Source organism: Artemia sp. Qi Xiang Cuo, chromosome 1, assembly GCF_049724085.1.
Source record: "Artemia sp. Qi Xiang Cuo chromosome 1, ASM4972408v1, whole genome shotgun sequence".
Lineage (NCBI taxonomy): Eukaryota > Metazoa > Arthropoda > Branchiopoda > Anostraca > Artemiidae > Artemia > Artemia sp. Qi Xiang Cuo.
This window is the reverse complement of record NC_142794.1, coordinates 43,980,032-44,004,976: the sequence shown is the minus strand read 5'-3', so window position 1 is coordinate 44,004,976 and position 24,945 is coordinate 43,980,032. Positions and strand designations below refer to the sequence as shown.

Below are 24,945 nucleotides of genomic sequence, written 5' to 3'. Positions count from 1 at the left end.
TATTTCGAGGACTTTTTCTTAACATAAGGTGGTCATTAATTTAATACCTTCGTATGGCCAACTTAGCATACCCAAACTATGTACATAGCCCGATCCATGCGATAAGTGCGTCAAATACAAAACCAAAATTTGACAAACAAGAGGAAAAAGTGCTTTTTCTGGTTTTTGTCGATATCATTATGAAACAAGATATTAGATTGAAGGAATTTTAACATTCTTCACTCAAAATCACGAATGATAAAGACTAAACGAAAAAATATCATATGATAATTAACTAATAACAATTTTGCTCCCTTCTGAACTTAGTTAATTGCAGGAGTATTGACAAACAAACTTCGAAAATTGATTCAGCATGAACATCTAACATCGGAAATATATGCAGTTCAATATATGATTTCTCGTCACTTGATCCTTACCACACAGGTGGGACACTATGAACCAAAAACAACTGAGTAGACATACCTGCCTTTAAAAGCCGGAAAATAGCGGCTTAAAATCTAGAAAAAGCTTAAAATAGAGATTATAAATACAAAACTACCTTTTTGTTTCTCATGCATATTTCTATCGTTGATCATCAAAGAAACAAAATCAGAATGGCCTGCTGCCATATTATAGACAAGCTCAATTATATCTTCATGTTCATCTGTAAACCATTTGTATACGACAGCATTGAGGAGCTCCAACAAATAGCTACTTGCTTTTTTGGCTTCTTCCGCTTCCTCCAGTTCGTCTTCATTTGAAGATTCTTGAAGACGGAGCCCAAACTTCAAACAAGTCTTAATAAAAGTCATCACTATTTTCTCTCGAAGAAATTCGGCGTTGTCTAAATCAGGTAGACTTTCAACCAATGAGCCATAGCCGACAAAGTATTTCGTAAGAACTTTAGCAGACAATGTTTGCTTACATAACGATGGCACAGAGTTGAACATGGACTGGAGTATTGTTTGGCATGATCCAAGATGAATTACAGGCAGAAGCTGTTCACTTATGATTGGTTTGATTTTAGCATTGTTTAGCAGCACACTGAGGGAGTCAGTAACTATTTCTTGGTCTGAAATAAAAAGGCGACATAAATGATGATCTGTAAAATCAACAATAATGGAAATTCAGTTCTGTTTTTAAGAAGCCAACACAAAAGTAACTGCGCTTTGATGTTTCAGAGCTACATTGAACTCCTCTATATATAGATTTCACTTAGGTTTCCACACAGGGCATAAACTGTTCTGGGACAGAGGGAAGTTAACCCCTAGAGACCTTGTTCAGTCCCCAGGTTTTCGTCTGCCCTTTCAAACGATTTCAAGCAAAGACAATTTTAATGATTATATCTGTGATCGTAATTTTATCAGTCCTATGTTACACACCCTGTTATCCATACGAACAAAGTTGCCTGCTACTTAATTTGGCTTAATTCTGCACTCTATTGAGTTCTGTTACTTCACCCTACTGTAGGCTTCTTATTGGAAAATCAGTTAGGCCCCTCCAAGATCTTTCTTGAATTTACATCAATATTTCAAGTAATGGAAATTAATTAGTTCAGCTATGAAATTGCTGGTTCCTCAATAAGTTGGAATTGCAGTCCCCCAAAAAGAATAAATTAATTCAATCTTTGGAGAGCAAGCATCATACAATGTTATAATATTCATGCGCCGAAAAAAAAATGCTTAAAATGGACAAGATAGATTGAAAAAACTATAATGTCTTCTAAAAGAAAGGCAAAAATGAGGAATCTTTTCTTGTGCAATGAAAGCATTTTAATACTCAGGGAAAAGTTCTAAAGGTAAAATAGCTTGGAATTAAATAGTAGGCTAATCAAAGAGAACAATCTGCTTTCAGCTGTCCGGCAAATCAACATTTCTTATAATCAGACAAAAGGAATCAAACATGTTTTGTTATTTTTACAATTTAATTGTTTGCATTATCATGGTTGAAAGATGTAATGCATCAATAATGATGATTGTATCTAATAATTACTTGAGTATCTAAAATTGATTGCTTAATACAATCAGTTTAGCGGTTTTAGTCCAAAGAAGTAAGAGAATATAAAAGAGAAAATTAGTTTTACAAGAAAGATCCATTCATTGCTCAGAGTGGCAGTACTTGTCGATTACGCTTTAGAAACAAAATAGCTGAGGTGTAAAAATAAGAATAAAAACAAGAAAAATGCACCCGATAATGCTTGTAGAAAACATTTGGGAGACACGTAACCAGAGGTATTAAAACAAGGGAACAAACAGCTGATGAAACAACTAGAGCTGTTTTATTGGATGGGAGGTGTATCTGGGAGGCATGGGAAGTATATTTTTTTTAATACGAGCTTGTGACTCAAAATATTGTAATATGTCGACACCTAATCTTTGAATCTCTTTTAAGGATATATGCTATGGTAATTCTTGGGGGATTTCAAACCCCTATTTAGTCAAGTATGATAGATAATGGAAAACCATAAATAAAAGAAACAAACTTGACAACTTACTTTTGATAGAACTGGCCAAAAAATTATAAACAGTGGAATAGTTGAAGTTTCCTTCCCGAGCTAAATTTTCAAAACGTTCAGGGTCTTCCAGACTTTGCAGAAATAAGCCGGAATAATTGGCTCTGATTTCTTTCGCAACCTTTTCATTAACTTCCACGTGTAAAGCTGCCTAAAAAAATAATAAAATTACCAATATGAAGATTTGTGTTGCCTGGGCAATTTGAGAGTTTGCAACAGTGTCGCGTGGCCAACAAAGCTTTGCAGGAGCAATACATTAGTTTTACTTTCTCCCCAACATTAAACCTTTAGTCCTTAAAAATTAGTCCTTAAAAATTTTTAAATTACAAGTTCCAAGAGCAATTTTTTCTCCGAAAAAAATGATTCCATGTTCCTAGAAGACGGTCTCAAAATAAGCTGTTTCTACTTAAAACCAGCCTTCTCTTCCTAGACCAGGGTTGCCACCATGGTCAGATCCTAAAGGGCTACAATTAACGAACTTTACGTGCTACACATCGATTTTCGGTGCTACAGTAAAAAATCGACTGTAAGAGTGGTAAAATAGCACTTTCGTACCACAGGTGGCAACCCTGAGCACGTGTTACAGTGCTACACATAATCAAATAGTTTTAAAATAGCACTTTTGTGCTACAGGTGGCAACTCTGTCCTAGACATCTCTCTGAAAATGCATACCGCACAAAAGCTAACTTTTTGCTATTTTACTCTAAAATGTAAGATATAATCCAGTCTATGTTGTTACTTATACTTTGTTACTGTGTTGTTACATGTATATAGCATAAAAATTACCACGAACAAGCTAATTGTTCCTCACTGTTGTGTGTCTCAAAACCTAAGTGTGCCTCAGAATATAACGCCTATGGTTTGTTTTTTATTTATTTGATGGTAAGAGTAAATTGAACAGTATGAGGAAGTGGCAATCCCCGAAACTACCATAAAAACTCTTTTTCGATAAGTAAAAACTAGGTCAATACTCTGCATTAATATCTATAATCACTGCACTCCTATCGACACAAAATTTCCTATCTTCAAATGTGTCAGAAATGGAAAAAAATAGACCAATTAGTATAAACACAGCATATAGCCGCTGACCCCTTAAGATTATCGGGCTGTACAATTCTTGCTAAGAAGTAACTCTTGGTGACAGATGATACGAATTATTCTTAAATCTTAAATGCATATCAGAAAACGAAAACACGTAGGCTACTCTGAGTAGCGAAACTTGGTATAAAAATATTTCGAGTTTGTGTCACTTTCAAATGGCGTCTGCTGTCTTGTCTCTAGATTTCCCACCCATCGCAACACCAAGTCTTTGACGCATTATAGGGTAAAAAAAGTATGAAAAATGGACATAGGGACTGTCTGTGTTCTTCGGTCTGTCACTTATCTCGCCGGGCCTATTCCCCTGCAGTTATAAAGTAGGTTAATGATATAATTTTACATTCTGTATTTTACTAGGGTATTATTGGGGTGGAAAGACCACCGCTGGTACCACAATTATAACTGGGCCCAAAACTGGCACCACTTTTTGGAGTCTAATTGCCTCGCGGCCACCACTATTGTAAAGTATGTCTAGGGTATGGTAATACCCTGTTACGGTAAACCCTGTTCTAGGGTATTGTAACGTTATCAAACGATCAATAGGGCCAAACTCTCGGCCAAGGGTGCCATCACCTGGGACACCACTAATATCTCTAGCTATCTCTTTGGATGATAAACGGACCCCCCTGCCGATATTCTAATGACGGTATTTCTCGCGAACTATTTTCTTACCCTGGATGGGTTCGGGGAAAAATAATCTATACGGTTGTAGAAAATAACTAATTGGTATTTCTTCCAAAGGTCACTTCACATAACACATCTATAAACCGTGAAAACAGACTCCCTAAACGGAGTCTCAATGCAGACTAAAAAACATGATATTTTAACGCATTAAAAAATCTTGGTGCTTGAGGTGTGGCTCAGTGTGACGTGGGCCAATCTAATGTATGAAGCCCTTCAATTGAATTTGCTCTAAGCATATATTAAGAATCGATGGCCTGATCCATGAAAACAGATATAGATTTTAGCTTGAAAGTATACTTATTGCAAATCTACTAGCTTAGCAACGGGATTTTGACCTTTACTTGAAAATTATAATGTGTACAAATCATAATGTGTACGAAAAGGAAAACAGGTCGTTTATCTGAAAAAGGAAAAGAAACAGGGGTGGAACCCCAACAGGTATTTAAAAAAAATTAAACTCACATTCATTTGATAAATAGCAAGACTTTATTTGTAAAAGCTAAATACGCAAGACAACATACGATAAACAATAATGGCTAGCAAACAGCAATTTGATACTAACTGCAAATATACTGTACCATAAAATCTCGTAATTAATTTGCTGCTTTATTAATCTATAAAAGTTGAATTTGGAATTCATTTAATACTTACGTATTAAACTTCTCAAAATTAGGTATAGTTATTTATTCCAGACAAAGTACCGTCAAAAAGATGAGGAAAAAATATGTTTAAACATTTATCAAGCTCAAAAGCAATAGAACGTGTTCCATTGTCCTAACGAAAGAAGCGATGTGGATCAGAGCCGTCTGTTGGTTTGTTTAAGCAGAAGTTCATCAGATACATCAAATCCAGCGATTAAACTTGGCTAAACCTAGCGGCATATCAGACACTTGATTTACCTGGGACTACGAAAAATAATAAAAAACCTTGTTCTCCAAGATTAGAACAGCAAATCAATGGCCATACATGGGACAAATTTTAAAATATCTTATTTCCTCTTTGACAGAAGACCAAAAAATGCCAAGTGCCAATTGCTTGCTTTGGATTATCTTCAGAGGGAGTTTTTCGCCTTTGGCAGAAAATCTTATTTCCTCTTTGGCAGAAGACCAAAATACGGAGCAAAAGTATTCATATCGTCTTGTATATGTCAGGGAGATCTGATTCCGTAACTCCTTGAAACAGGACCAGGCATTTTTCCTCCTCCCCTGATATCTGAAATTCAGATGTTACGAGGCAATATATATAACCGTAAGGTCCCTAGACACGCGGCGCAATGTTGGATACACAAGACTTTAATGGCATTTCAATGACAAATAGACAGAAACAAGTTAATTGTTTAAATATGTCCCATCACTAACGCATAGCATTTCATTTACACCCCGAAAAAAGATAGAGCTTATTATTACCTTGGCTTCCAAATAAGCTGCAAGCAGTCTCACATATACAGCATTTACTTGCTTTGGATTATTTTCAGAAGGATTTTTTCGCCTTTGACATTTGAGTAATTGCCTAAACGACTTCTCATACTTCTCCGGTCTGAAATTCAATAGGAGATATGCCAGTTTTTCATTTTCAAAGGACCAGTTTTGAAATACTTGCCAATTGGACATAATATCGCCAATGCATTCACCTAAAAAAATGAATTTGACACAATAAAGGCCTATTGAATTGAAAAGGACAGAATTTTTGTTCAAAAATGGTTCTTAAAAAGCAATAAATTTGAAACTGCTGGGAGTCTGGTATGATTAACTGATGAAAGTTAAAATGATAAAATGGAAAAGAAATAAGCCCCAAATTCATCCAATTTAATTGGAAAATTCCATTGAAAGAAACTTCATCAACAAATAATGTTTTGATAAATGTTATTGAAGTTCTTTTAGTTTTTAAAGGTATTTTAAAAACTACTCATTTTACAACGTTAATTGTAATAAAGATTTCTTTTTGTATTTTAATGTGACTCTGAATGACTTTTGACTCCCTTTGTCGTGAAATTCCACTCCCACAACTTTGTCGCATAGGAATACGCGATAGTAATTATAACTGGCTGAGAAATTACTTATATAATCAAATGACCTTTTGAATGATTCCAATACTGACAGAAGTATCATTGACGTCGAACCCTTCTGTCGAGTCTACTGTCGACGACAGTACCCTTCTCACCTCTTGCTCTTCTCAGTATGAAACGTTCTGGTCTAGATTCTATAATTCAGAGAGCTGAAGCGAAGTATAACAACAATTGACTCGCTCTTATCCTCTGTGTCCAATTTGAAATTGATTCACGAACTTCAAAAATTCATCCGCGCATAGGCGAGATCAATATAAAAAAGAAAGACTTTGGAGGTCTATTCACTACCTTGATGTTAGATGAAAAGCTTACAACACGTGTTAAGCTCATTTAATCAAAACTATCTCAAACACACACATGCTAATATATATATATATATATATATATATATATATATATATATATATATATATATATATATATATATATATATATATATATATATATATATATATATATATATATATATTTTCTTTCTTTGATTCAATCTTATTCTCTTATTGTGCAGCAACTTGGATTGGTAGTTTTCACCTTTACTAAAGTCTTTCACTATTTTTTTTTTAGAGGTTTTATTGAAAAAGAAAATATAGAGAAAGATACAAAGAAGCTATGAAGTCAGGGTTTGTAAAATATATTCTATGTATACCAAATATCCTTGATATAGTTTAGCAAATAAAAATAATATCAATGACACCACCCAACAAAGTATGAGTTGAGACCATTTTATGTCAGTTATTTAAATAATTTGTTTTTTAAATGAAAATAAAGAAAATAAAATGAAAACAAAAACATTAAAACTTGCAACGAGCAGAACTTATCCAACAAATAAGAGGAGCTGCCAGCACCAACCCTCTGCCCATTGCGCTAAAATTTGACTAATGTTTTCCTGAAAGCATTTTAGAATGCAACAAATATAGCCAGTGGGTGATTGCAAGAGTTTTACTAGTCTATTGCATTTGAAAATATGGCACTTACGTGTTATAGCGACATACTAAAGAAGTGAAGTTAGGTTAATCCTAATGAAACACACCATAAAATGATGAAAATATAATACTTTAGTAACAAAATTTGGAACCTACAACTATAATTATGGAAAGCAGGCTGCAGGCTGCTCAGAATGGATTATATTAAATACCTAACCTATCCAACTCTATATATTAAATATTTATTTAAAATATACCTGTATAGCTGTTTATCTCACTGAGACTAAGCTAATTATCTCTGAATATAGACAGAGAAACCGGTTTTAATCAGATCAAGAACTTGAGTGTGGTCAGTATAACAAGTAAGTACCGACAATATTTTGACTGACAATTCATATGCTTATAGTAAAACAATTATATGAAATTTTCGTTCTTTTAACGTAATAATAAGAAAATCAACTTTCTATCACGACGCTCTTGTTTTCGTTCTTGAAGAATTGACATAAAAAGTCAAATTTTAGTGTAAAGACCGGGGGACTGAGAAAGACTACAGTCTCTTTTATATAAAGGACAATTTCTGTCTTTTTCCAATCTTACCTTCGCTGATTTGAACGAAGTCAGTCTTTTATTCACTCTTTGCTTGTTTCAACATCGAATTTAGGATTGTCCTAAATATAAATGGGATGCCCTTCCCCCTACTTCCTCTTATATTGCTCTAAATATGAGGGAGATTAGCCACTTTTTACGCAAAACTTCACAACATTTACGGAAAAAAGACCAGAAAAAAAACCTAGTTTTTAAAACAAGAAGATTTTGGATTTGGAGGTGCAATAACAAAAGAAGGAAACGAACTCACCATCATTTGTTTCTTCAACTAAAGTTGTTGGATAAATTATCAAGTACGTCCTGATAGCCCTTGCCAGTGAATTCATTCCGCCATCAACTGATCCAGAAACGAAAAACTTGCAGATAGGGGCAAAAATAGGCGTTTTGAGAGGCATTTGACTAATATTCTTAAGTCTATTTAGAGCAAAACATTCAAGTAGTGCTGAGGCAATAGTCACATGCACACTCCCTTTGTCTTGACGAAATTCAACACAACCCAAAAGATGAAGACATTTTTGGCTATCAAGTTGAAGTATAACAATCGAACTTTCAAGGAGCTCTAAATTGAAGTTCCTGTTATTTAACGGTGATAAAAGAGTTTGCAACTGTTCATGGAGTTTACATTGATATTTTAAAACAATGTCATTTTCCTTACATTTAGATAAATACTTCAATATAACTTTTGTGCATTCAAAGAGAAACTGGTCCTCATCAATTACCTGAAATAGTTCATAAGAGGTATTGCTCAACAAGAAATGAGATATTATTAAATCATTACCACTTTTGACTGATTCGTCAACAATAATCTGAATCAACTTAAGCATAGCATTTAATTTGTCGGGGATTAGCAAACTAGGGCGTCGTAAATAGAATAAACACTGATTCAGTACTAAAGTCTGTTTAGATCGAATCTTACAGGGCAGAATCTCTGATAGTTGTTTTTCAACAATGGAGTATACATCAAGATCTGCAATAGCCACTATTAATGCATCTTGGAGTTTTGCCGCATTTTTCACCACTTTCTTTTTCTCCATCTTCGGTTTATATGTTTCGGGAGAGCCATCTACCCAATAAGATATGTACTTCTTTCTTTCTTTACTGCAAAGACTCTCAAGAATAAGAGAAAATATGGACTGGAACGACTTAATGTCACTTTCAAGAGAAAGAAAATCTCGGCTGATATCATCCCAGAATTCTTCGGGTAGTTTATTATCTGATACTTGTTTAACTGCTATAATAAATGGGGATATTTTGAAGTCTTCAATAGCTCGAGGGTCGCAAGCTGTCGAAGTGCTTTTAGGGTCAAAATCGTCTTCCATCATAGCTGAAATGAAATGAAATTTTAGATATATATGACAGTATAGCATTAACGCTGAATGAACCGAAACGTTTATGAGGAAATCTTCCCGAGTCATGTTTATAAAGGCGGGTGGGTGTGGATTCAGAGATCTAGGAACAGTGTGTTTTTTCTTGGAGTATCCAAAAAAAACACTTATTATCTCTTACCAAGACTTGTCTAGAGAAAGGGAGCACCAGTTTGTCTTTCAAGATTTTGAGTGAAGTAGGTTTCAGAAAAGTACACACAATTTCAAAGTAGGAGCGAAACCAACAAAATCGAGGCTCAGAGCTAAAAGGCCCATCGCCTCCCAACCCGGGCGGCTGAGCTTGCAGAGTCACACCACTCCCATCCCAAGCCAGGACTTGAGATTGGCGACACAAGCTCCGAAGGACATAGGATTGTAAGTCTAGTGTGCCTAGACTTACTAGACTTATATGTTATATTATTAACAATAAAATTTGTTAATAATGTCGTAATGTTAGTAAAAATAATGTCGTAATTAGCTCTATGCAAATTCGATCCCAGCGGTAACCTAGTGGTAAAGACCTCTACTAATCTTTGCAGAAACTCTTGCAGCACTTCACCAAGATTCACGTAGTAATGAATGAGTCAAAATTTCAAGGCAGCAAAATATTACTTCATCAAATAATAGATTTTGATGAAATTCACTTCACAGATGAAGTCACTTTATGTTAATACGAGCATGTCAATATACAAAAAAGACTACAAAACGGTGATAACAAAATCCAAAGTAGCAAGTTTTATAAAATCCCTGGTTAAAATGATGAAAATTTGGCTGCACACAGGCTCCGTTCCTGAAGCGTAATTTCTTTTAAGTAAAAGTTTACTTCTAGTTAATCTAGTACAGTATCCAAGTTGTCTTGGTAGGAAGGATGAACATAATAGTGAAAGTAGGACTTTTTGCACGTCAACCCAAAATCCATAGTTAACTTGTGTCATCCCATTTCCAAGGAAACCAGACACATCTGATTTAAAACATCCTCATCAGTGGTGAAGCAAGAACCAAGAATGGTACCTATTGTTTCAATTAATCTTAATGGTAAAAGTTTATTGCAAAAACAAATTTCTGACAATTTCGAAAAGCAGACTGAGACTCCACAAAAATAGTTTCACGTCGAAAAAAACTGTACCACTGGATTCTCCATAACCAAAAACCCTGTATAGGAGAATTACAGTCCCCAATCTTGAGTATCAAGGGAGCACTTTTTCGAATGGGAAGCAGACATGTGTCTCCTCTTTTTATTCTCTTTTTTGTTCGTCTTCTTTTTTTTCTGTCACCGCTAATCTGGCATTGTGATACCATTTAAATATTTAAGGCCCATTATAAAGGAATTGCTACATCGAGAGACTTTTGTAAGTAACAAAAGGTAAGACTAAAATAAAATGCAAATTAAAAAAAAAACAACTATATTTTCTGTACAAGATGACGTAACATACTTATCTTTTGACGAGACAATATAACACGCGTGTCTATTGAAAAGTGCTTCTCTGGCATATGATATCATATTTGAATGACTCTGCTACCTGATTCCCTGTGGTTCGTTCTTTACTAGATTCCAACTAAGAAAAAGCTGAAGGCCTTTTCCTGTGTGTGATACATACATTTTACTTTAAGAGTAGTTTGGGTAAAAGTGACAGCACTAAAATATACACTAAAAGTCGAGGATGCACACAAATTATGTTTGATTCTAATTGATGCCAGAAACGTCTACGGTATTAAGTTCATTTCAATCAAGACCTCGTTTTTTAGAGTTTCGGTTTCTATTGATAAAATTAAAAGTAAACCTTCATCAGGACATTAAATGTAACCGTGTGTTTACTAAGCGATAATACGAGATATTTGGGTACTAATGTATTCCTAGTCTGTCATATTCTGGACTTAAGAATTTTACCATACATGACCGCCCTAAAATTTGAGCAAAATTCATACCATGCATCTTCAACTTTTAGAGGTTAGATACCTTTTCCAAGTTCAAGCCACAAAGATTTCAACAACGGAGCTTCTACGTTACCACAGAAAAATCAGAATTACGACATTTTATTACTAGCGGATTAGTGATCATTACTCATTATCTGTGGTAACTAACTAACTAAAAACGTACAAAAAAGACACTTATATTATTTATTACCCGTTACAAGTAAATCACTAATTTAAAGTACAATTAAACTTGTTGCTAAAAGGAACAAAATTACATAATAACTCAGCAAATTGGTTATTAAAGAATTTTTTCAGTGCAAAGATAAAAAGAACCAAGAACAAAAATGTTCGGTTTTATGGCATAGGGTTCTTCAATGTCCCGTAATTGTAAAATATTTTATGATAGGAAGTTTTATTCAATTCATTTTCGTCTCCTTGTCAATTTTACCATGTATAATCACCCCAATTGTAAGTTATGCTAATATCTTTTGCAATAGATACACTTTGCTATAAATCCTAAACAGTCACGAGGTGAATTTGCAAGCCTAAAACTAGAAAATACAAATAGGTAATGCTTGAAAGGTACCTTTAATTGCAGCAGTTCTAGCTTTTACATCAGACTGTTCCACAGGCGTACCGGCCAACAGCCCCCTCATCTGGGAAACGTAGAATGTCGGATTCTCTAAAAAACGAAGTGAAGCTTCAGCAAGAATATCAATTATTTCTAATCTGTCTTCCATAGCATCTAGCCATACTCCTAATTCAGCATGTGATATGGCCAGGTCTCTGCACATGAAACTGGCATAAATTGAAAAAATCATTTCTTTGATTTCTACATCCTTCGAGCTGGTATAAAGCGACAGCACTGTTTGTAGAACATAGCGAGCAGTGTCCTGAAAGAAAAAATTGGTACGACACTTCGAACGAAACAATATAATAGATATAATCTTCTATCAAGTTTATTCAGAGATCGAAGGCAACATTGCATATAATTGACATTAAACATGCACTTTATGAACCACCAGAAATTCCTAATTAGGCAAATCCAATCCCCCCCCACCCTCCAGCCTACTGTAATTTTAACTGCATGTGCAATTGGATAAATTGTATAGTATCCACGTTTAGAAAGAAAAAAAACGAAAAAACTATGGTCGCATTAAGGTTCCTTAATATCTAAATACATATAACCACACGTTTGTGCGTGTACACTTTTTCTTGGCCACTAAAAAAATGTAAACTAATCACGTGAAGACGGGAAAATGTAACCAGAATAACTTTAAAGCCCCAATTTTGGACAATGCTTATACAAATTCCCCCCCCCCCCAGATTTCCCATTGTAGTCATAAGCCGGACGAAAGACAACAGTCCTCGTTATTACGGTTGAAAGCCGTCCATAGTCTAGTCCAAAATCCAATGCCAAATCTAGCAATAACGAACGTGCTTCGCAGTCTTAATATCAGCCTTGCATTTGGTACCGAATTTATAAGGCAAATATGATAAAATGAAAAGTGATGAATCAATGTTAACACTTCAGTCACAAAGTGATAACTTCCTCACTCCCCTCCCCCCCCCCCAGATGGCCACGAAATGATCGTTATATCGCTTTTTGAGAGCCTTCATTGAAATTAATAAAACTAAGAATGATCACGACCTTCCTTCCTATCGAAACCTCTCGTCTTTTGGTTGATGAAAAAAACCATTATCCTTCGTCCATGACGTCTTCTTTTTTTGGGGGGGGGGCTTCTCTTCATTTTATGAATACTCTTTGTTTTTACATTGATTCTTAAATATTGTGTTTGGACCTTGTTTTATGGAGTCACTTCAAAGTTAATTAATTGGCGAAAGCCTTCCATAGTCTTCTGTGAAACCACCAAAATCTTTTCTTGACTTAAGAAATATAACGTAATTCATAATATAAATAATGTAATAGAAACATAAATAACATAATAATATAGTACGATAGTAAATAATAATAATGACATAACGTCTATGAACAATAAGTGTATAAAATAAATAATCTCTACAAAGAACTGTACTCGTATAAGGCGTCCATGAATTTCTAACATATTACATAGACCCTGGCGCCGCGCTGATGAGGGAAAACTGGTGGTGGCGGGGTCAAAAACCGCGTGCCGCGCCGCCAATACCACGTTGGCGGTGCGCCGCCGGCGCGACCAATGTTGGCCGCAAACATTAATGTTTTTATCAATCTTTCTCAAATCACATGCTTAAATTTACAACAGATTCGACCCTATTCATGAGTTCAAAAATTCACAAGTCGCTGGCTGGAAACTGGTCTTCTTCGTTATTCATCAAGAGAAGTAGAAATGTGGTAGAAACGAAATGGCTGTGGCGTTTCAGAACCCTTGCATAATACGAGTAGCTGAATTATCTATTAGTTATGTATTCTTAACATAAATAATTATCAAAATTAGTAGTTTTTTCATCGAGTATTACTGCATATACAACTTCAAATACCGTATCACAAAATTCTTTAGTTACCTGGGTAAAAACTTTGAATGCAACTTTGAACTTAGAAGTTTAGTTTTTTCACAATACCCTTTGCCTAAATCTGTTTTGTCCCCTTTAAAACAGTTGAAATGGTCGACTTAGAGATTGATTGTTTTTTTTGATCTTTTGGATTATTAAAAAGACTTCTTGTATTAAAAACTGGTTTTTAATTACAATTTAAAAAAAAAAATTCATTTTAAAGTTTTTTGGCTTCTTTATAGAATATGTGTCAGGTAGGCTAAGGCTGAACTTCTGCTCTTTTGGACATTATTCGTTTTTTTCTTTTGAGGATTCATTCCAAATTATAAATTGATAAATACATAATATCAGTCAAATTATAAACTGCATCTAAAAGGAGTAAATTTATCAAATTGAAAAATACATGATGAACGCTTCACATTAGAACACTTCAATTATAATGAAACAAAAAAACACTTAATGGTTTATTCGGTATGAAGAAAAATTAAATGCCAGCTATTTTCTGGTAAAAAATGAAAAGCTCATCCGTTCTAAATGTAATTAAATGAAATAATATGCAGATTGAAGTAGCTCCAGGAAGATGTTGAGGTTTTCATCCTAGTTCGTCACTTTTAATCCAAGTAAAATGTTTGGACACTTAGTATCAGTTATTGAGTTTAAGCTTTGATTTCAAATTTCTAACAAAAATTACCAAATTTTAGAAAGTCGCAACAATAAGTCACCTGTGGTCAAAACATTCAAAGACTCATCTTAGATTCCCACACAGGCTCAAAGCTTCTGCTATGGTCATTTCCATGGAAATCGCCAAAGAGTTTCTTTTTAAAATGGCTTGCAAACGTAATTAGGGGTATTTAGCCTGTTTTGCTTTTCTTCAAAGCTTTGAAAAAAGTGTTATAATATTCTAAATGTTACATTTGTTATATTTGTGCATATTTTTGGTAATCGTTTGTGCGGTGATCGAATTTTTTAAACCACTGTAGATACGTAAGAACGTTTGAACATATAGTACCCTGAGGTCATAAGACTCTCAAAGACTCCTTTATGGACCTCCCAAATTGAAAGCTTTTATTATGACCTGGCCTTTTAATGTAACTTGGGCACTGGACCAAGGGCGCCATTGTCACTCGTGCGCAACGTTAGGTGGGGATGTCGATATCCCTTTCGTTACACCAATTCGTTTTAGTGTAAATCTGCCTGGTACTTATGAATGAATGTTTTCAAAGTAAACCCGTTTCATGAATAAGAAAAAAAAACAGGTTGGACGCATATGTCCCTTTCCCTTTGGACGATAAAACCATGCAAGTGCTGTATCATGTATAACTCACGAAAATCTTGTTAATTTTTGTCAACTTTTCAACTTTTTAGCATCCCTGCTTTCAATAAAAAAAAAATCAAGGTACTATCAATTAAATATAATAACTTCCTATGCCCCCCCCCCCCTCTGGATACTATCTTGATAGGACACCGTCTCTGCTTTAAATAAAAAAAAATAATTAACTTATTGGCACCCCTGCTTTAAAAAATAAATCGAGGTATTATCATTTAAATATGATAGCTCACTACCCCCCCCCCCTTCTGGATATCACCTTGATAAAATGCCGTCTCGTCTCTGCTTTTAATTAAAAAAAATAACTTTTTGGGATCCCTGCTTTAAATAAAAAAAAATTCGATATATTATCCTTTAAATGTAATACCTCCCTAACCCCCCCCCCCCTTCTGCATACCACCGTCATAGGATACCGTCTCAGCTCTCATTGGAAAGATAGTTTACTGAATAATTGACTAGCCCACTCTACGGTTTAAATAAGCTCGCGAAACGATGTTAAACACATTAGTGTTTCTTGAAAAAAATTGAGAGAATGAGTAAAGAGGTATATAGACAACAACGAAAATTTCGAAATTATTCAGATATACCTCAAATTATTGGAAAACTGGGTCATAGATTCACCGTGGCATTCAATAAGATCCAAAGAATCTAACTAAAAGGGAGCACACACAAAAGCCAAATTAGGCCAGTAGCCTATGAGAAATCGCAAAATATCCAAGACAATGAACAAGTCTTAGTGGGGGGCCCTGGGTCTATCAAAATATTTCAATGGTTTTCCAGGGAATTTGATATCATTTTCTTCTGTCTCCACTTTAAATGAAAAAAATAATTATCCTTTTGGCATCCCTGCTTTCAATAAAAAAAAAATAAGGTGTTGTCCCTTAAACATGATAGCCCCCTATCCCCTCCGATAGGCAATCATTTACAATTTATTTATCAGTAATATTTTTGGGGTAGCTTCCGAACAATTGAGTATTATACATTCATGAGTTCAATAATTGAGTATTAAACATTAAGATAATCGTATCTAAAAACAAAAAAAAAAAAAAAAAAAAAAAAAAAAAAAAAAAAAAAAAAACTTACAATTCAGCTGTGGAAACAATCTGTCGGCTATCAATTTCAAAATCCAACTGAAGGCTGAAGCTGTATAGTAGTAAATTCTTTCTATAATTCTATTAAACTTGAAAATAAATTTGTTGACTATGAACGATGTTAGAAAGAGCGATTGGGAAACTACATTCAAAATGATTTAAACTAATTTCAGAAAGACGATACTGTTTTTTGTCAGCATATGAAGAACTGTGTATAATGCAATATTTGCAATTGCATATTGCATCTGTCTGGTTTTTATGCAAAGTAACAAAAGAGACGAAAATTAATGAACAAGAGAGGAGTGAAGAATTATGGTATGCCAAGTAATATTTGGCAGGGAAAGTCACTGGTGATAAATTGCTAGGGGTGGCACCGTGATTGCGTGATTTTCGGGGAACTAAATTTTTTTCGGGGTGACGCATAGATTTTAGGGGAAATACCCGAAAATTCGAGGATAGTGCAGGCCCTGCTTGATTTCTAATCAGGAAAATTGAAATACTAAATCACATGAGAAAGAAAAGCTCCGACTTTGCGGTTGACGCAATAAAGACTCACCGCAAAATTAATTTAAAGTCGACCGAACGCTGCCACCTCTGTCGGCGGCGGCGCGCCTTTGGCGCGCGGGCGGCGTTACGACACTTCGGCGGCGTTCGACCAGGCCGCGCGTCGGCGGCGTTCGGTCGATCCGCCGGCGCGGCGCCGGGGTCTAATATTACACATCAGAAATATGAATAAAATTTGAAAAGTTTCATCACACTTAATTTTAAATAAATAAAATGAATCGGCATATGTAATCATACCTTGCTCAGTGCGCTGGAAAGCGAATTTACTGTCTTCAAACTTGCAACTAAATGGATGGCTTCAAGTTGAATTTTATGCCAACATTCTTTTGCGTCCATACCACTAAAAACTTTTGAATTGCCAATTTGAATAATATCTGACAATAGTGTTAAGTAGAACCGGTCTAAATCAGTCACTCCACAGAATAAAAACTGATCTGCATATTTGAATACTTTGAAGAGCAAATGAAAAATTTCGATCTCTTCTAGATTGATTTCCGTTTCTTTTTTCTTCAGCTTATCGATAATGGAGCTTGTGCATTCAATATATCGATCCAGATATGGCATGCCCTATAATCAGTAATCTACATAAGTGAGATATGACTAGTTAACCTGCAATCGTTACATTCACTGCCTAAGAAGAGGCAAGTTGTTTTCTTGAAAAAAAACAAAAAAACAATAACCTATTCAAAAAGGTAATTTTTTTGGCTCGAAAATTGTGCGTGGTTATATTAGGCTTATTATGGTTAGCTGAAAAATACACAGGACTCAGAATAGGTAGTGTTAAGTTATATCACAATCACTAATATCAACTGGTTCATTATGCCATGGAATGAGGAAAGGCGATATTTCACGAGCAGAAGAACCATGCAATGCTACTAGGCATCTTGGCCGACGCTGCTGATAGTTAGTTTCTCTCACCCAACCCCTATTGCACTTCCTGGATTTAGTTCCACCCTTCCCCTTGTTTGAAATGAGTAGTGGTATACCTGTCCTCAATTCGGGTTTTACACCGTGAGTGTGCTTGAATATTTCTTGCAGCTGTGAAAAACCACCTGACCACTCACTTTATTAGTCCAAATTGCATCAAGCTAGTATACTTAGATATTTCTAGTCTTTAAATCGCTTTGCTCATTAATTCTTTAACGAGTTAATTATTATGTCTAACTCGTCAACGAGTAATTTGAGTCTATATTTGGTCTCTTTTGTTTTGCAAAAAGCAACGCTTTTCGCATATGCTTCTAGTTGAGATCGTTACAGTTCAGCATTAAAAAACCACGTAGGTTGTCTAAGGTATCCAATGAAAATTAGTTAATTAAAATTAACAAGCGCGCAAGGTAACAATATATAGTCAGCATGCCCCAGTAGATACACTGTGCACATACACCAGTCGCCTGGTTATGTTCAAACCGAAGAGTGTGGCATCATTGTTCAGGCTTCCCAGCATTAAAGAATACACAATTTATTGATGATCCAGAAAATGACAGACGACATAATCGAAAAGCGCATTCACAAGCAGAAACTTGACGCTTCTTTAATATCCGCATACATGCCTTTAAAAGTTTATGTGCAACATTTATTTCTTCACTTTGAATTTGTCTTATAACAACTTCCCCAACATAATCAACAATTGCCTCATTAGTTCCACACAGCTGAACGTCCATATTTCCATCCCAAAATGCGAGTATCTTAGCATTGAAATTATTTACGTATTTATCGTCTTAGCGTCTCTTTGAATATAAATTCTTAAACCATTTTTATAAATTCGTGAGAGACAATTTTAGTCTTAATACATGCGTTTCGAGGAAAACCAAAGCGACAAAATTCTGAGCAAAATTCTGACTTTCTCTATGAATACGATTATATGAATGCCAGGACTGCCTCTGTTTTGAAACTCTACTTGCTATCAGGAATCTTGCCATCAGTATGAATACGATTATATGAACGCCGGGACTGCCTCTGTTTTGAAACTGTATTTGCCATCAGTAATCTTAAACTTTACCATTCAAAACCTCATCATTAACTTGGTTATGTTTCAAGAAAGCTGTACTCTTTTTCAAAAATGGCGATTAACAAGTACCGTTGGACTTCATAAATAGTGATGTCATCTGGATTTATCACTCGGTCAATAAACAACACTTTTCTCACATTCGTCCAGTTGAGATCGTTACAGCTCATCGCTAAAAACCATGTGGATGTTCCAAGGCACCGTATTAAAGCAATTAGTTCATTGTTTACAGTTACCCAATATGCTGTTGATCCTCTCAAATTTTTCAAAATTAGATATACATCATCATCTTGTCAACGCACTTTTTTATAATATGCAAATATTGTGAATTTGCATACGATGAAATGCGAACAGATTCGTGTGTTATATCATCTTGTATATGCGATGATGTATGTTTGCTAAAAATTGGGAGCGGAAGTAAGCAAGATGGGTGAATGTTAATGTTGTATTATTGTACTGTCATTGGAAGTGCATATATTGATAAAATTTGGAAGTAATTGAACGTACGGAATTGGTTAAAAATTACCCACAAATTGTAATAAGCATAAAAAAATCGAGTTAAAAAGTTGACATCTGGACCAAAGAGTATGGGTAAGTGATAAGACTGGAAACTAGATCTAGTGTCGGCAAAAAACCATCGAAGCCATCTAGCGTTTGGCGACATTTGAACTTTTTTTCAAGCTTTAAAATCGTTTTTCTGAAAGGAACTAAGATCAAACACTTATTACTAGACTAAATTTACCAACTATACAAATTAAATTAGTTATTCTCATTGTTTCGTTGAAAAACTGCAAGTATTGCCGAAAGCTAGATGGCGTTGATTTTTTTTTTTTTTTTTTTTTTTTTTTTTTTAGAAACTAGCACCAGTTCTCACCCTTGTAAGTTATCTATACTCTTTGATCTGGACTTTTCATACTAGCTCTGCGAGACAATAATACTTAGCAAAGCATTAAATCTTTGCTTAACTATACCATCACAGCAAGAAACTTGGTAAAACAGCACAAAATTAGCTAAACAAAATGACAAGAGGCAGCTATTTCGTAGGGCACACAATATCATCTTAAAACCAAATACATCAAGTAACAAAACAAAATTTTCAATTTTAACAACGTAAGTAGTTTTAGATTTTTGAGGGGGCATCAATACTATACTTATTTATGGTAATTTCTGCCCACTCTACTTTCAAATTCCTCGTTCATAGCAGTTTGTGTTCGTTGTACATTTTATTTCTTCTTTCACGGTAATTTCTCTGCATCTTGAATTTTATATCTTACAGAAGCTAAATTTTGCTCGTTTTACATTTTAATTGGTAATCCACTTTGGAAATCTCTCTTCGATTTGAATCAATGGTACACGGAGAAGTTTCGATTTTCACCAGATATAGAAAAGCAAAAGAAAAAAACGCAATCCTTGCGTGGTCGTACAGAGAGTTAAAAATAGACTTCAATGATATATTATCCTAAAAGGGATACCTGAGGAAAAATTAAAAATACGAGGACAGGCTGTAAACGTTTATCATACAATTCCTTCAACGACGTAACGCATTGATTCAAACGACCATAATTTTACGTGAGAAGTAGCGATATCCTTTTCTTTGGCGATTGTCCCACCTTTACTAAATTGTGTGGGTAGTTTTGACGATATTTCAAAAATACACTGAAGTTGGTTAATTTTAGCTCAGCGACGCATCAAAGATTCAAGCTAAAGAAGAACTTATGTGAAAAAAAATTTATAAGAAATGAACACTTAAAAATTAATAGGTTGTGTTTGAAATATATAGTAGCTTATTCCAAGACTGAAAAATAGCAAAAGAATAGGTATGTAATCATGAACTCTTGGGTGAAAGTACCTGAAAGCTTAGGACTGGAAGAGAATGCAGACAATAGGCAAGCCTAGCAAGTCAGCGTGGCATGCTTCGTATTAAACAAGCTAAAAGTACTTAAATCAAAAGTATTTGAAAATAATTTTATGTAATATTTTATCTTGAAAAATCGGTTTATTTTGCTTGAAATCAAACTCAACGTTAATCACCATTAAATTGCAGTTTTGTGACCACCAGTTAAATGTGAACAATGCAAGACGTACTGATATACCTTGATCACTGAACAAGTAAGAGACAATCATTAGGTCTGCAGATTTTCTTCCTTTAAAACTTGATGAGTGGAATTAAATACAATACACCGCAAAATTAACGTATCTCAGCGTGTCATAATATTTAGCCTATAAAAATGAAACAGAAAAAAATAGCCTATAAAAATGGTGCCTATACCTTTGACACTGCGTCCTTGAGAAACTTCAACACATTCAATTTTTCTGCTTCACTATACTGATTTCCTTTCTCTCCAAAGAGTGCAATTTTGAATTCTACGGCCTTGTCTAAAATAGATACAGCAATCTTCACAGCAAGCATTTGAACAGAAATAGCTTCAGATACAAGAGAATCTTTTAAAACATGGTTAGCAAGAGTTGGCGGAGGAAGAAACATATGACTTGCACGCATTACAAGTTGCTTCGGTCCAAGTTGCTCCTGACTACCAAGAACAATACTTACATTCTGTGATGCTAACACCTAGAAAGAGACATAGAAATATATTAGGAATCAAACTATTCATCTTAAAGAACGGCAAATAAAGGAAAACCTCATGGCTAAGAAAACAGTAAGAAACGTAAAATCTGAAAAGACTATGCATTCAAAGAATCCAGCTGATATTGATTCCATATACTTATTATCTACAGCCCCGAAACACATGCCATTGGTTGTGTTGTAATGAAACTGCCAAAATTGGAGTACTAAAAAAAAAAAAAAAAAAAAAAAATTAGAAATTACGTATTACGGTGTCGATTTTAATTTTATCAATAAATCCAACAAACATCAATCCGTATCGAGTCTCTGCAGCGAGAACACAAATCGGCACCCATTGCTCTACGGCAGCTACGATCCAAAACCAAAGCTGGACCGGTCACCACCTATCCTAACGTGTTCCTTCTAAAGATACTGATTTCAAAGGAGACTTTTTCCTCTTTGTGGCCCTTAAAGACATCCACTGGAGTGAATTCCTCTTTACAAAAGAACTAAATTCTGTATTTTTTCTGATAAGAATGCTCACGGATAAGCGTTCATTTATTTATTTTTTCATCCAAAGAGATCAGGCCGCAAAAAAATCGCATGGGAGCGACTTCTGCGATTCTGTGGGGCGGAACAGCATTTTTGCCCCAAAGCGGGCCACATTACAGACACTTTAACTTAGAAAATCACAGAAAATCATTTTTAAGTTCCATTTGACTAACTCTATTCATTGGGAATATCGTCAATCTATGTACATTAGTAAAGGTACGCACTACCTAGCGGAGGGAAGGTTCAGATGATTTTCGGTGGGAAAAGCCTGAGGCTTCAGATACTTCATTTTTAGATCCAAATTTTTTCACTTTCAATAGAAAATCATCAGACAAATATAGAAGGAAATTCATCCCCTAGCGTCTACAAACTATGAGGAATTTTTTTAAATGAGCCTGCAGCGGGGTGACAGCACCTCTCTTAATACACAAATGCTTTGAGTATAACATAGAAGACAACTTTCACATGATTGACTCCACAGAAAGAGAATGTATGGGCATGGAAGGCGGGCACCCCCTAAAAATAAGATTTGTCCGTAGAGCCCTCCCTAAAAAAAGCAATTCTTTTACTTCAAAATTTCATTGTTAATCCTAGGAAAATGAGCTAAAATAGAAAGGATAGAAGGGGTAGCACCCTTTCCCCTGTATTAAAAACTAAAATGAAAGTAAAGTGACACTATAAACTAAAATGAATAGACATTATCATATATAAGAGAGGGGCTACCAGCAATTTCGAGATCAAAAATGTTCGATAGGCCGATTGCCTCCCAAATTATTTAGATAGAGCTTTTTTTACACAAATGTTACTAAATTCTTTCTCTAAGTATAGTGATAAAAAAGTTATACTTTTTGTAAATTATTCTTCCGTTATAATATTTATTTTTGAAACACTGAGATAAAAGAATCAGACTTTAGGGCAAAGAGAAGAGATGTTAAGGGGAAGGGGTTCAGTCCCCACTTGCATAGGATAATTTCTGGTAATTTTAGGTTTCGACATTTCTGTATGTTTCCAGTTGAAAGGAGTTTATTTTTTAAGTATATTTCATTTGAGCCTAGGTTCAAACCAGATTTCCAGACTCAAAACTTAGAAAATTTTGTCCTTCTGCACAAATAACCCCTACTACATGAACGTTAAAGTGGTATGCATCTTTTTTAGTTTCTTATGATTAAGTGTGTGCAATTGAGTACTTTTTTTTGTATTATTATAGAAAAATATTCGGACTGTTTCTTGGAGAAGAAGTGGCATAAAATTTCATTGCCCCATTTTAGTTTCTTAAACATTATATTTATAATTTCTTAATTGGTTGATATCATTAGAATTTTCACTTAATCTTAAAATGATAAATATGAAACACCCTCGAAATTACTATAAAGTATATTACAGAGAAAATTACTCAATTCAAAGTTCAAAACAAACTGGGAAACTTTTGTTTTCGATGAAGTTGTAGCAGCAAAATTCAGTTGAGTTCATAGAGCTAAGCAAGCAAAAAGTAAAATTAATAAAACCAACCTTGTTTATGAAAGTGGCAAACGTTTTCCATTTCTCGCCTACGCGAGGGGCGGCTATTGGGCCGAGGATGTCAAAATAAAACCTTAGTAAATCTGGGCAGGCTGAAAGTGTTTTCATAATAAGCTCTGCTAGTTTTTCATCTTCCCAAGGCTTTTGACATTTCTAAAAAGAAAACAACATTTGTTAAGTATGGTATACAACACGAAAGAAAAAGTTCAACAAAGTTGCTGCACACTGTACGTATAAATAAATAAGATTACTAAGAAATTATTTTCTGGTTTCGTAATATGCAGAAATGGTACATGTAGTTGATCATTTTCATCATCTACGTTTGACGTTTTGTTCTTCATAATTATTTTTTGACTTTGTTTGTTTCCTTCTTTTTAATATTTTTTTTTTTTATTGAATGTACGATGTTAACTATTCCACGCATACCGAAAAAAGTCGGGTGCTATCGATGAGGACCTCACAAAAAAAAAATCTAATTATAGTTGGAAAAAAAGAAAAAAAAATAACGACACAGCAACCACAAAAAATTCTACAGAGCCATCTAGAAGGAATGAAACAAGGAATGGAATCTTAGAGCTTACAGTGTAGAATCCCCAACTTTTTAGCTGAACAAGCAATTCAATATTTACGACTAAAAACTGGGCTTTATTAAAGCCTAAGAAAGTAAAATTAATTACCTAGCTTGCGAAAGTAACCATAGTTCTTTGGGACAAACTCCTTAATTTAAAAAATGTAGTTGAGCTCATTCTAGAACTATCCATTTAAAATTCATTAAGTTACCATTTGAAACTTGTCGTAGACTTCGGAGGGGGCTCATTCGATTGAAAGTTGAAAGTTTTGGCGCCACTTTTTAGAGTCAAAAGTGCCTGAAGGACAACCAGCATCGCTCGCCCTTTTTGTTTTTTTTTTCCTCCCAAGGAAATCAGGTCAAAAATTTTAGGATAGCAACTTTGTTCAAAATAGCTAAATGGTCCAAAATCTATGCCTCCGAGGATGACATGTCTCCCCACAGTCTATGGGACAAGGGCTGTAAGTTAAGCAAGTTGGGCATTGGACAACCTTGGTCTTTAAAAAGGCTAAGAATATTAAGATTAAATTTTCAGGGTATGTTGAGTGGCATGTTGAATTAAATCAAACACACAATGTGCATGCAGGTTGTCAGAAGGTCGTATCAGCGATATCTCAGGAACGGCTGAGGAAATTAAGTTGAAACTTTCAGGGCTACTACTAAAATTACTGCTACTACTACTGCTACTGCTACAATTACTACTATCGAGCTTTATATAAATGATTCCAAATATATAAAATTTATTAAGTTTAATGTTGCCCATCAAAAATTGTGAGCCTAAGAAAATTGTCCTGATTTTAGAAAGGGGGGGGGGAAATGATACCGATAACTTTTAGTAGGGAGGTCAGGGTTGAACTGGACGAAATTCACCGATCACAAATATCTCATTTGTTTACGAATGGAAACCCAAAATTCGATGTTCTCTAGATACCTCTCAAAATAAGGAATGCTGAGATTTTTTTTAGATTTTTTGTTCTTAGAATTATCTCAAAATCTACATTTATAATTTTAGTCAAAGTGTACGAACCAACCCCACCTAGTGGGGTTAGTTCAGACACGCTGAGGCTTGAACCGGAAAAGCTTAAAAAAATGCCAAAAATCTACCAGCAGTCATGTACAAA

General features: G+C 34.7%; 1 protein-coding gene across 1 annotated transcript in view; it reads right to left on the bottom strand.

The window, feature by feature from the left end:
* Positions 1 to 24,945, bottom strand: part of LOC148956355 (nucleolar pre-ribosomal-associated protein 1) — a 66,700-nt gene that overhangs the window by 17,115 nt on the left and 24,640 nt on the right. Inside the window, exons 6-13 of the mRNA XM_089106760.1 lie at positions 23,248 to 23,409; positions 20,893 to 21,192; positions 16,856 to 17,185; positions 11,733 to 12,039; positions 8,119 to 9,192; positions 5,681 to 5,904; positions 2,474 to 2,642; positions 539 to 1,051 (exon numbers count right to left, since the gene is read on the bottom strand). Coding sequence (XP_088962886.1) covers positions 539 to 1,051; positions 2,474 to 2,642; positions 5,681 to 5,904; positions 8,119 to 9,192; positions 11,733 to 12,039; positions 16,856 to 17,185; positions 20,893 to 21,192; positions 23,248 to 23,409 — 3,079 coding nt within the window. The remainder of the gene's footprint in view (positions 1 to 538; positions 1,052 to 2,473; positions 2,643 to 5,680; positions 5,905 to 8,118; positions 9,193 to 11,732; positions 12,040 to 16,855; positions 17,186 to 20,892; positions 21,193 to 23,247; positions 23,410 to 24,945) is intronic.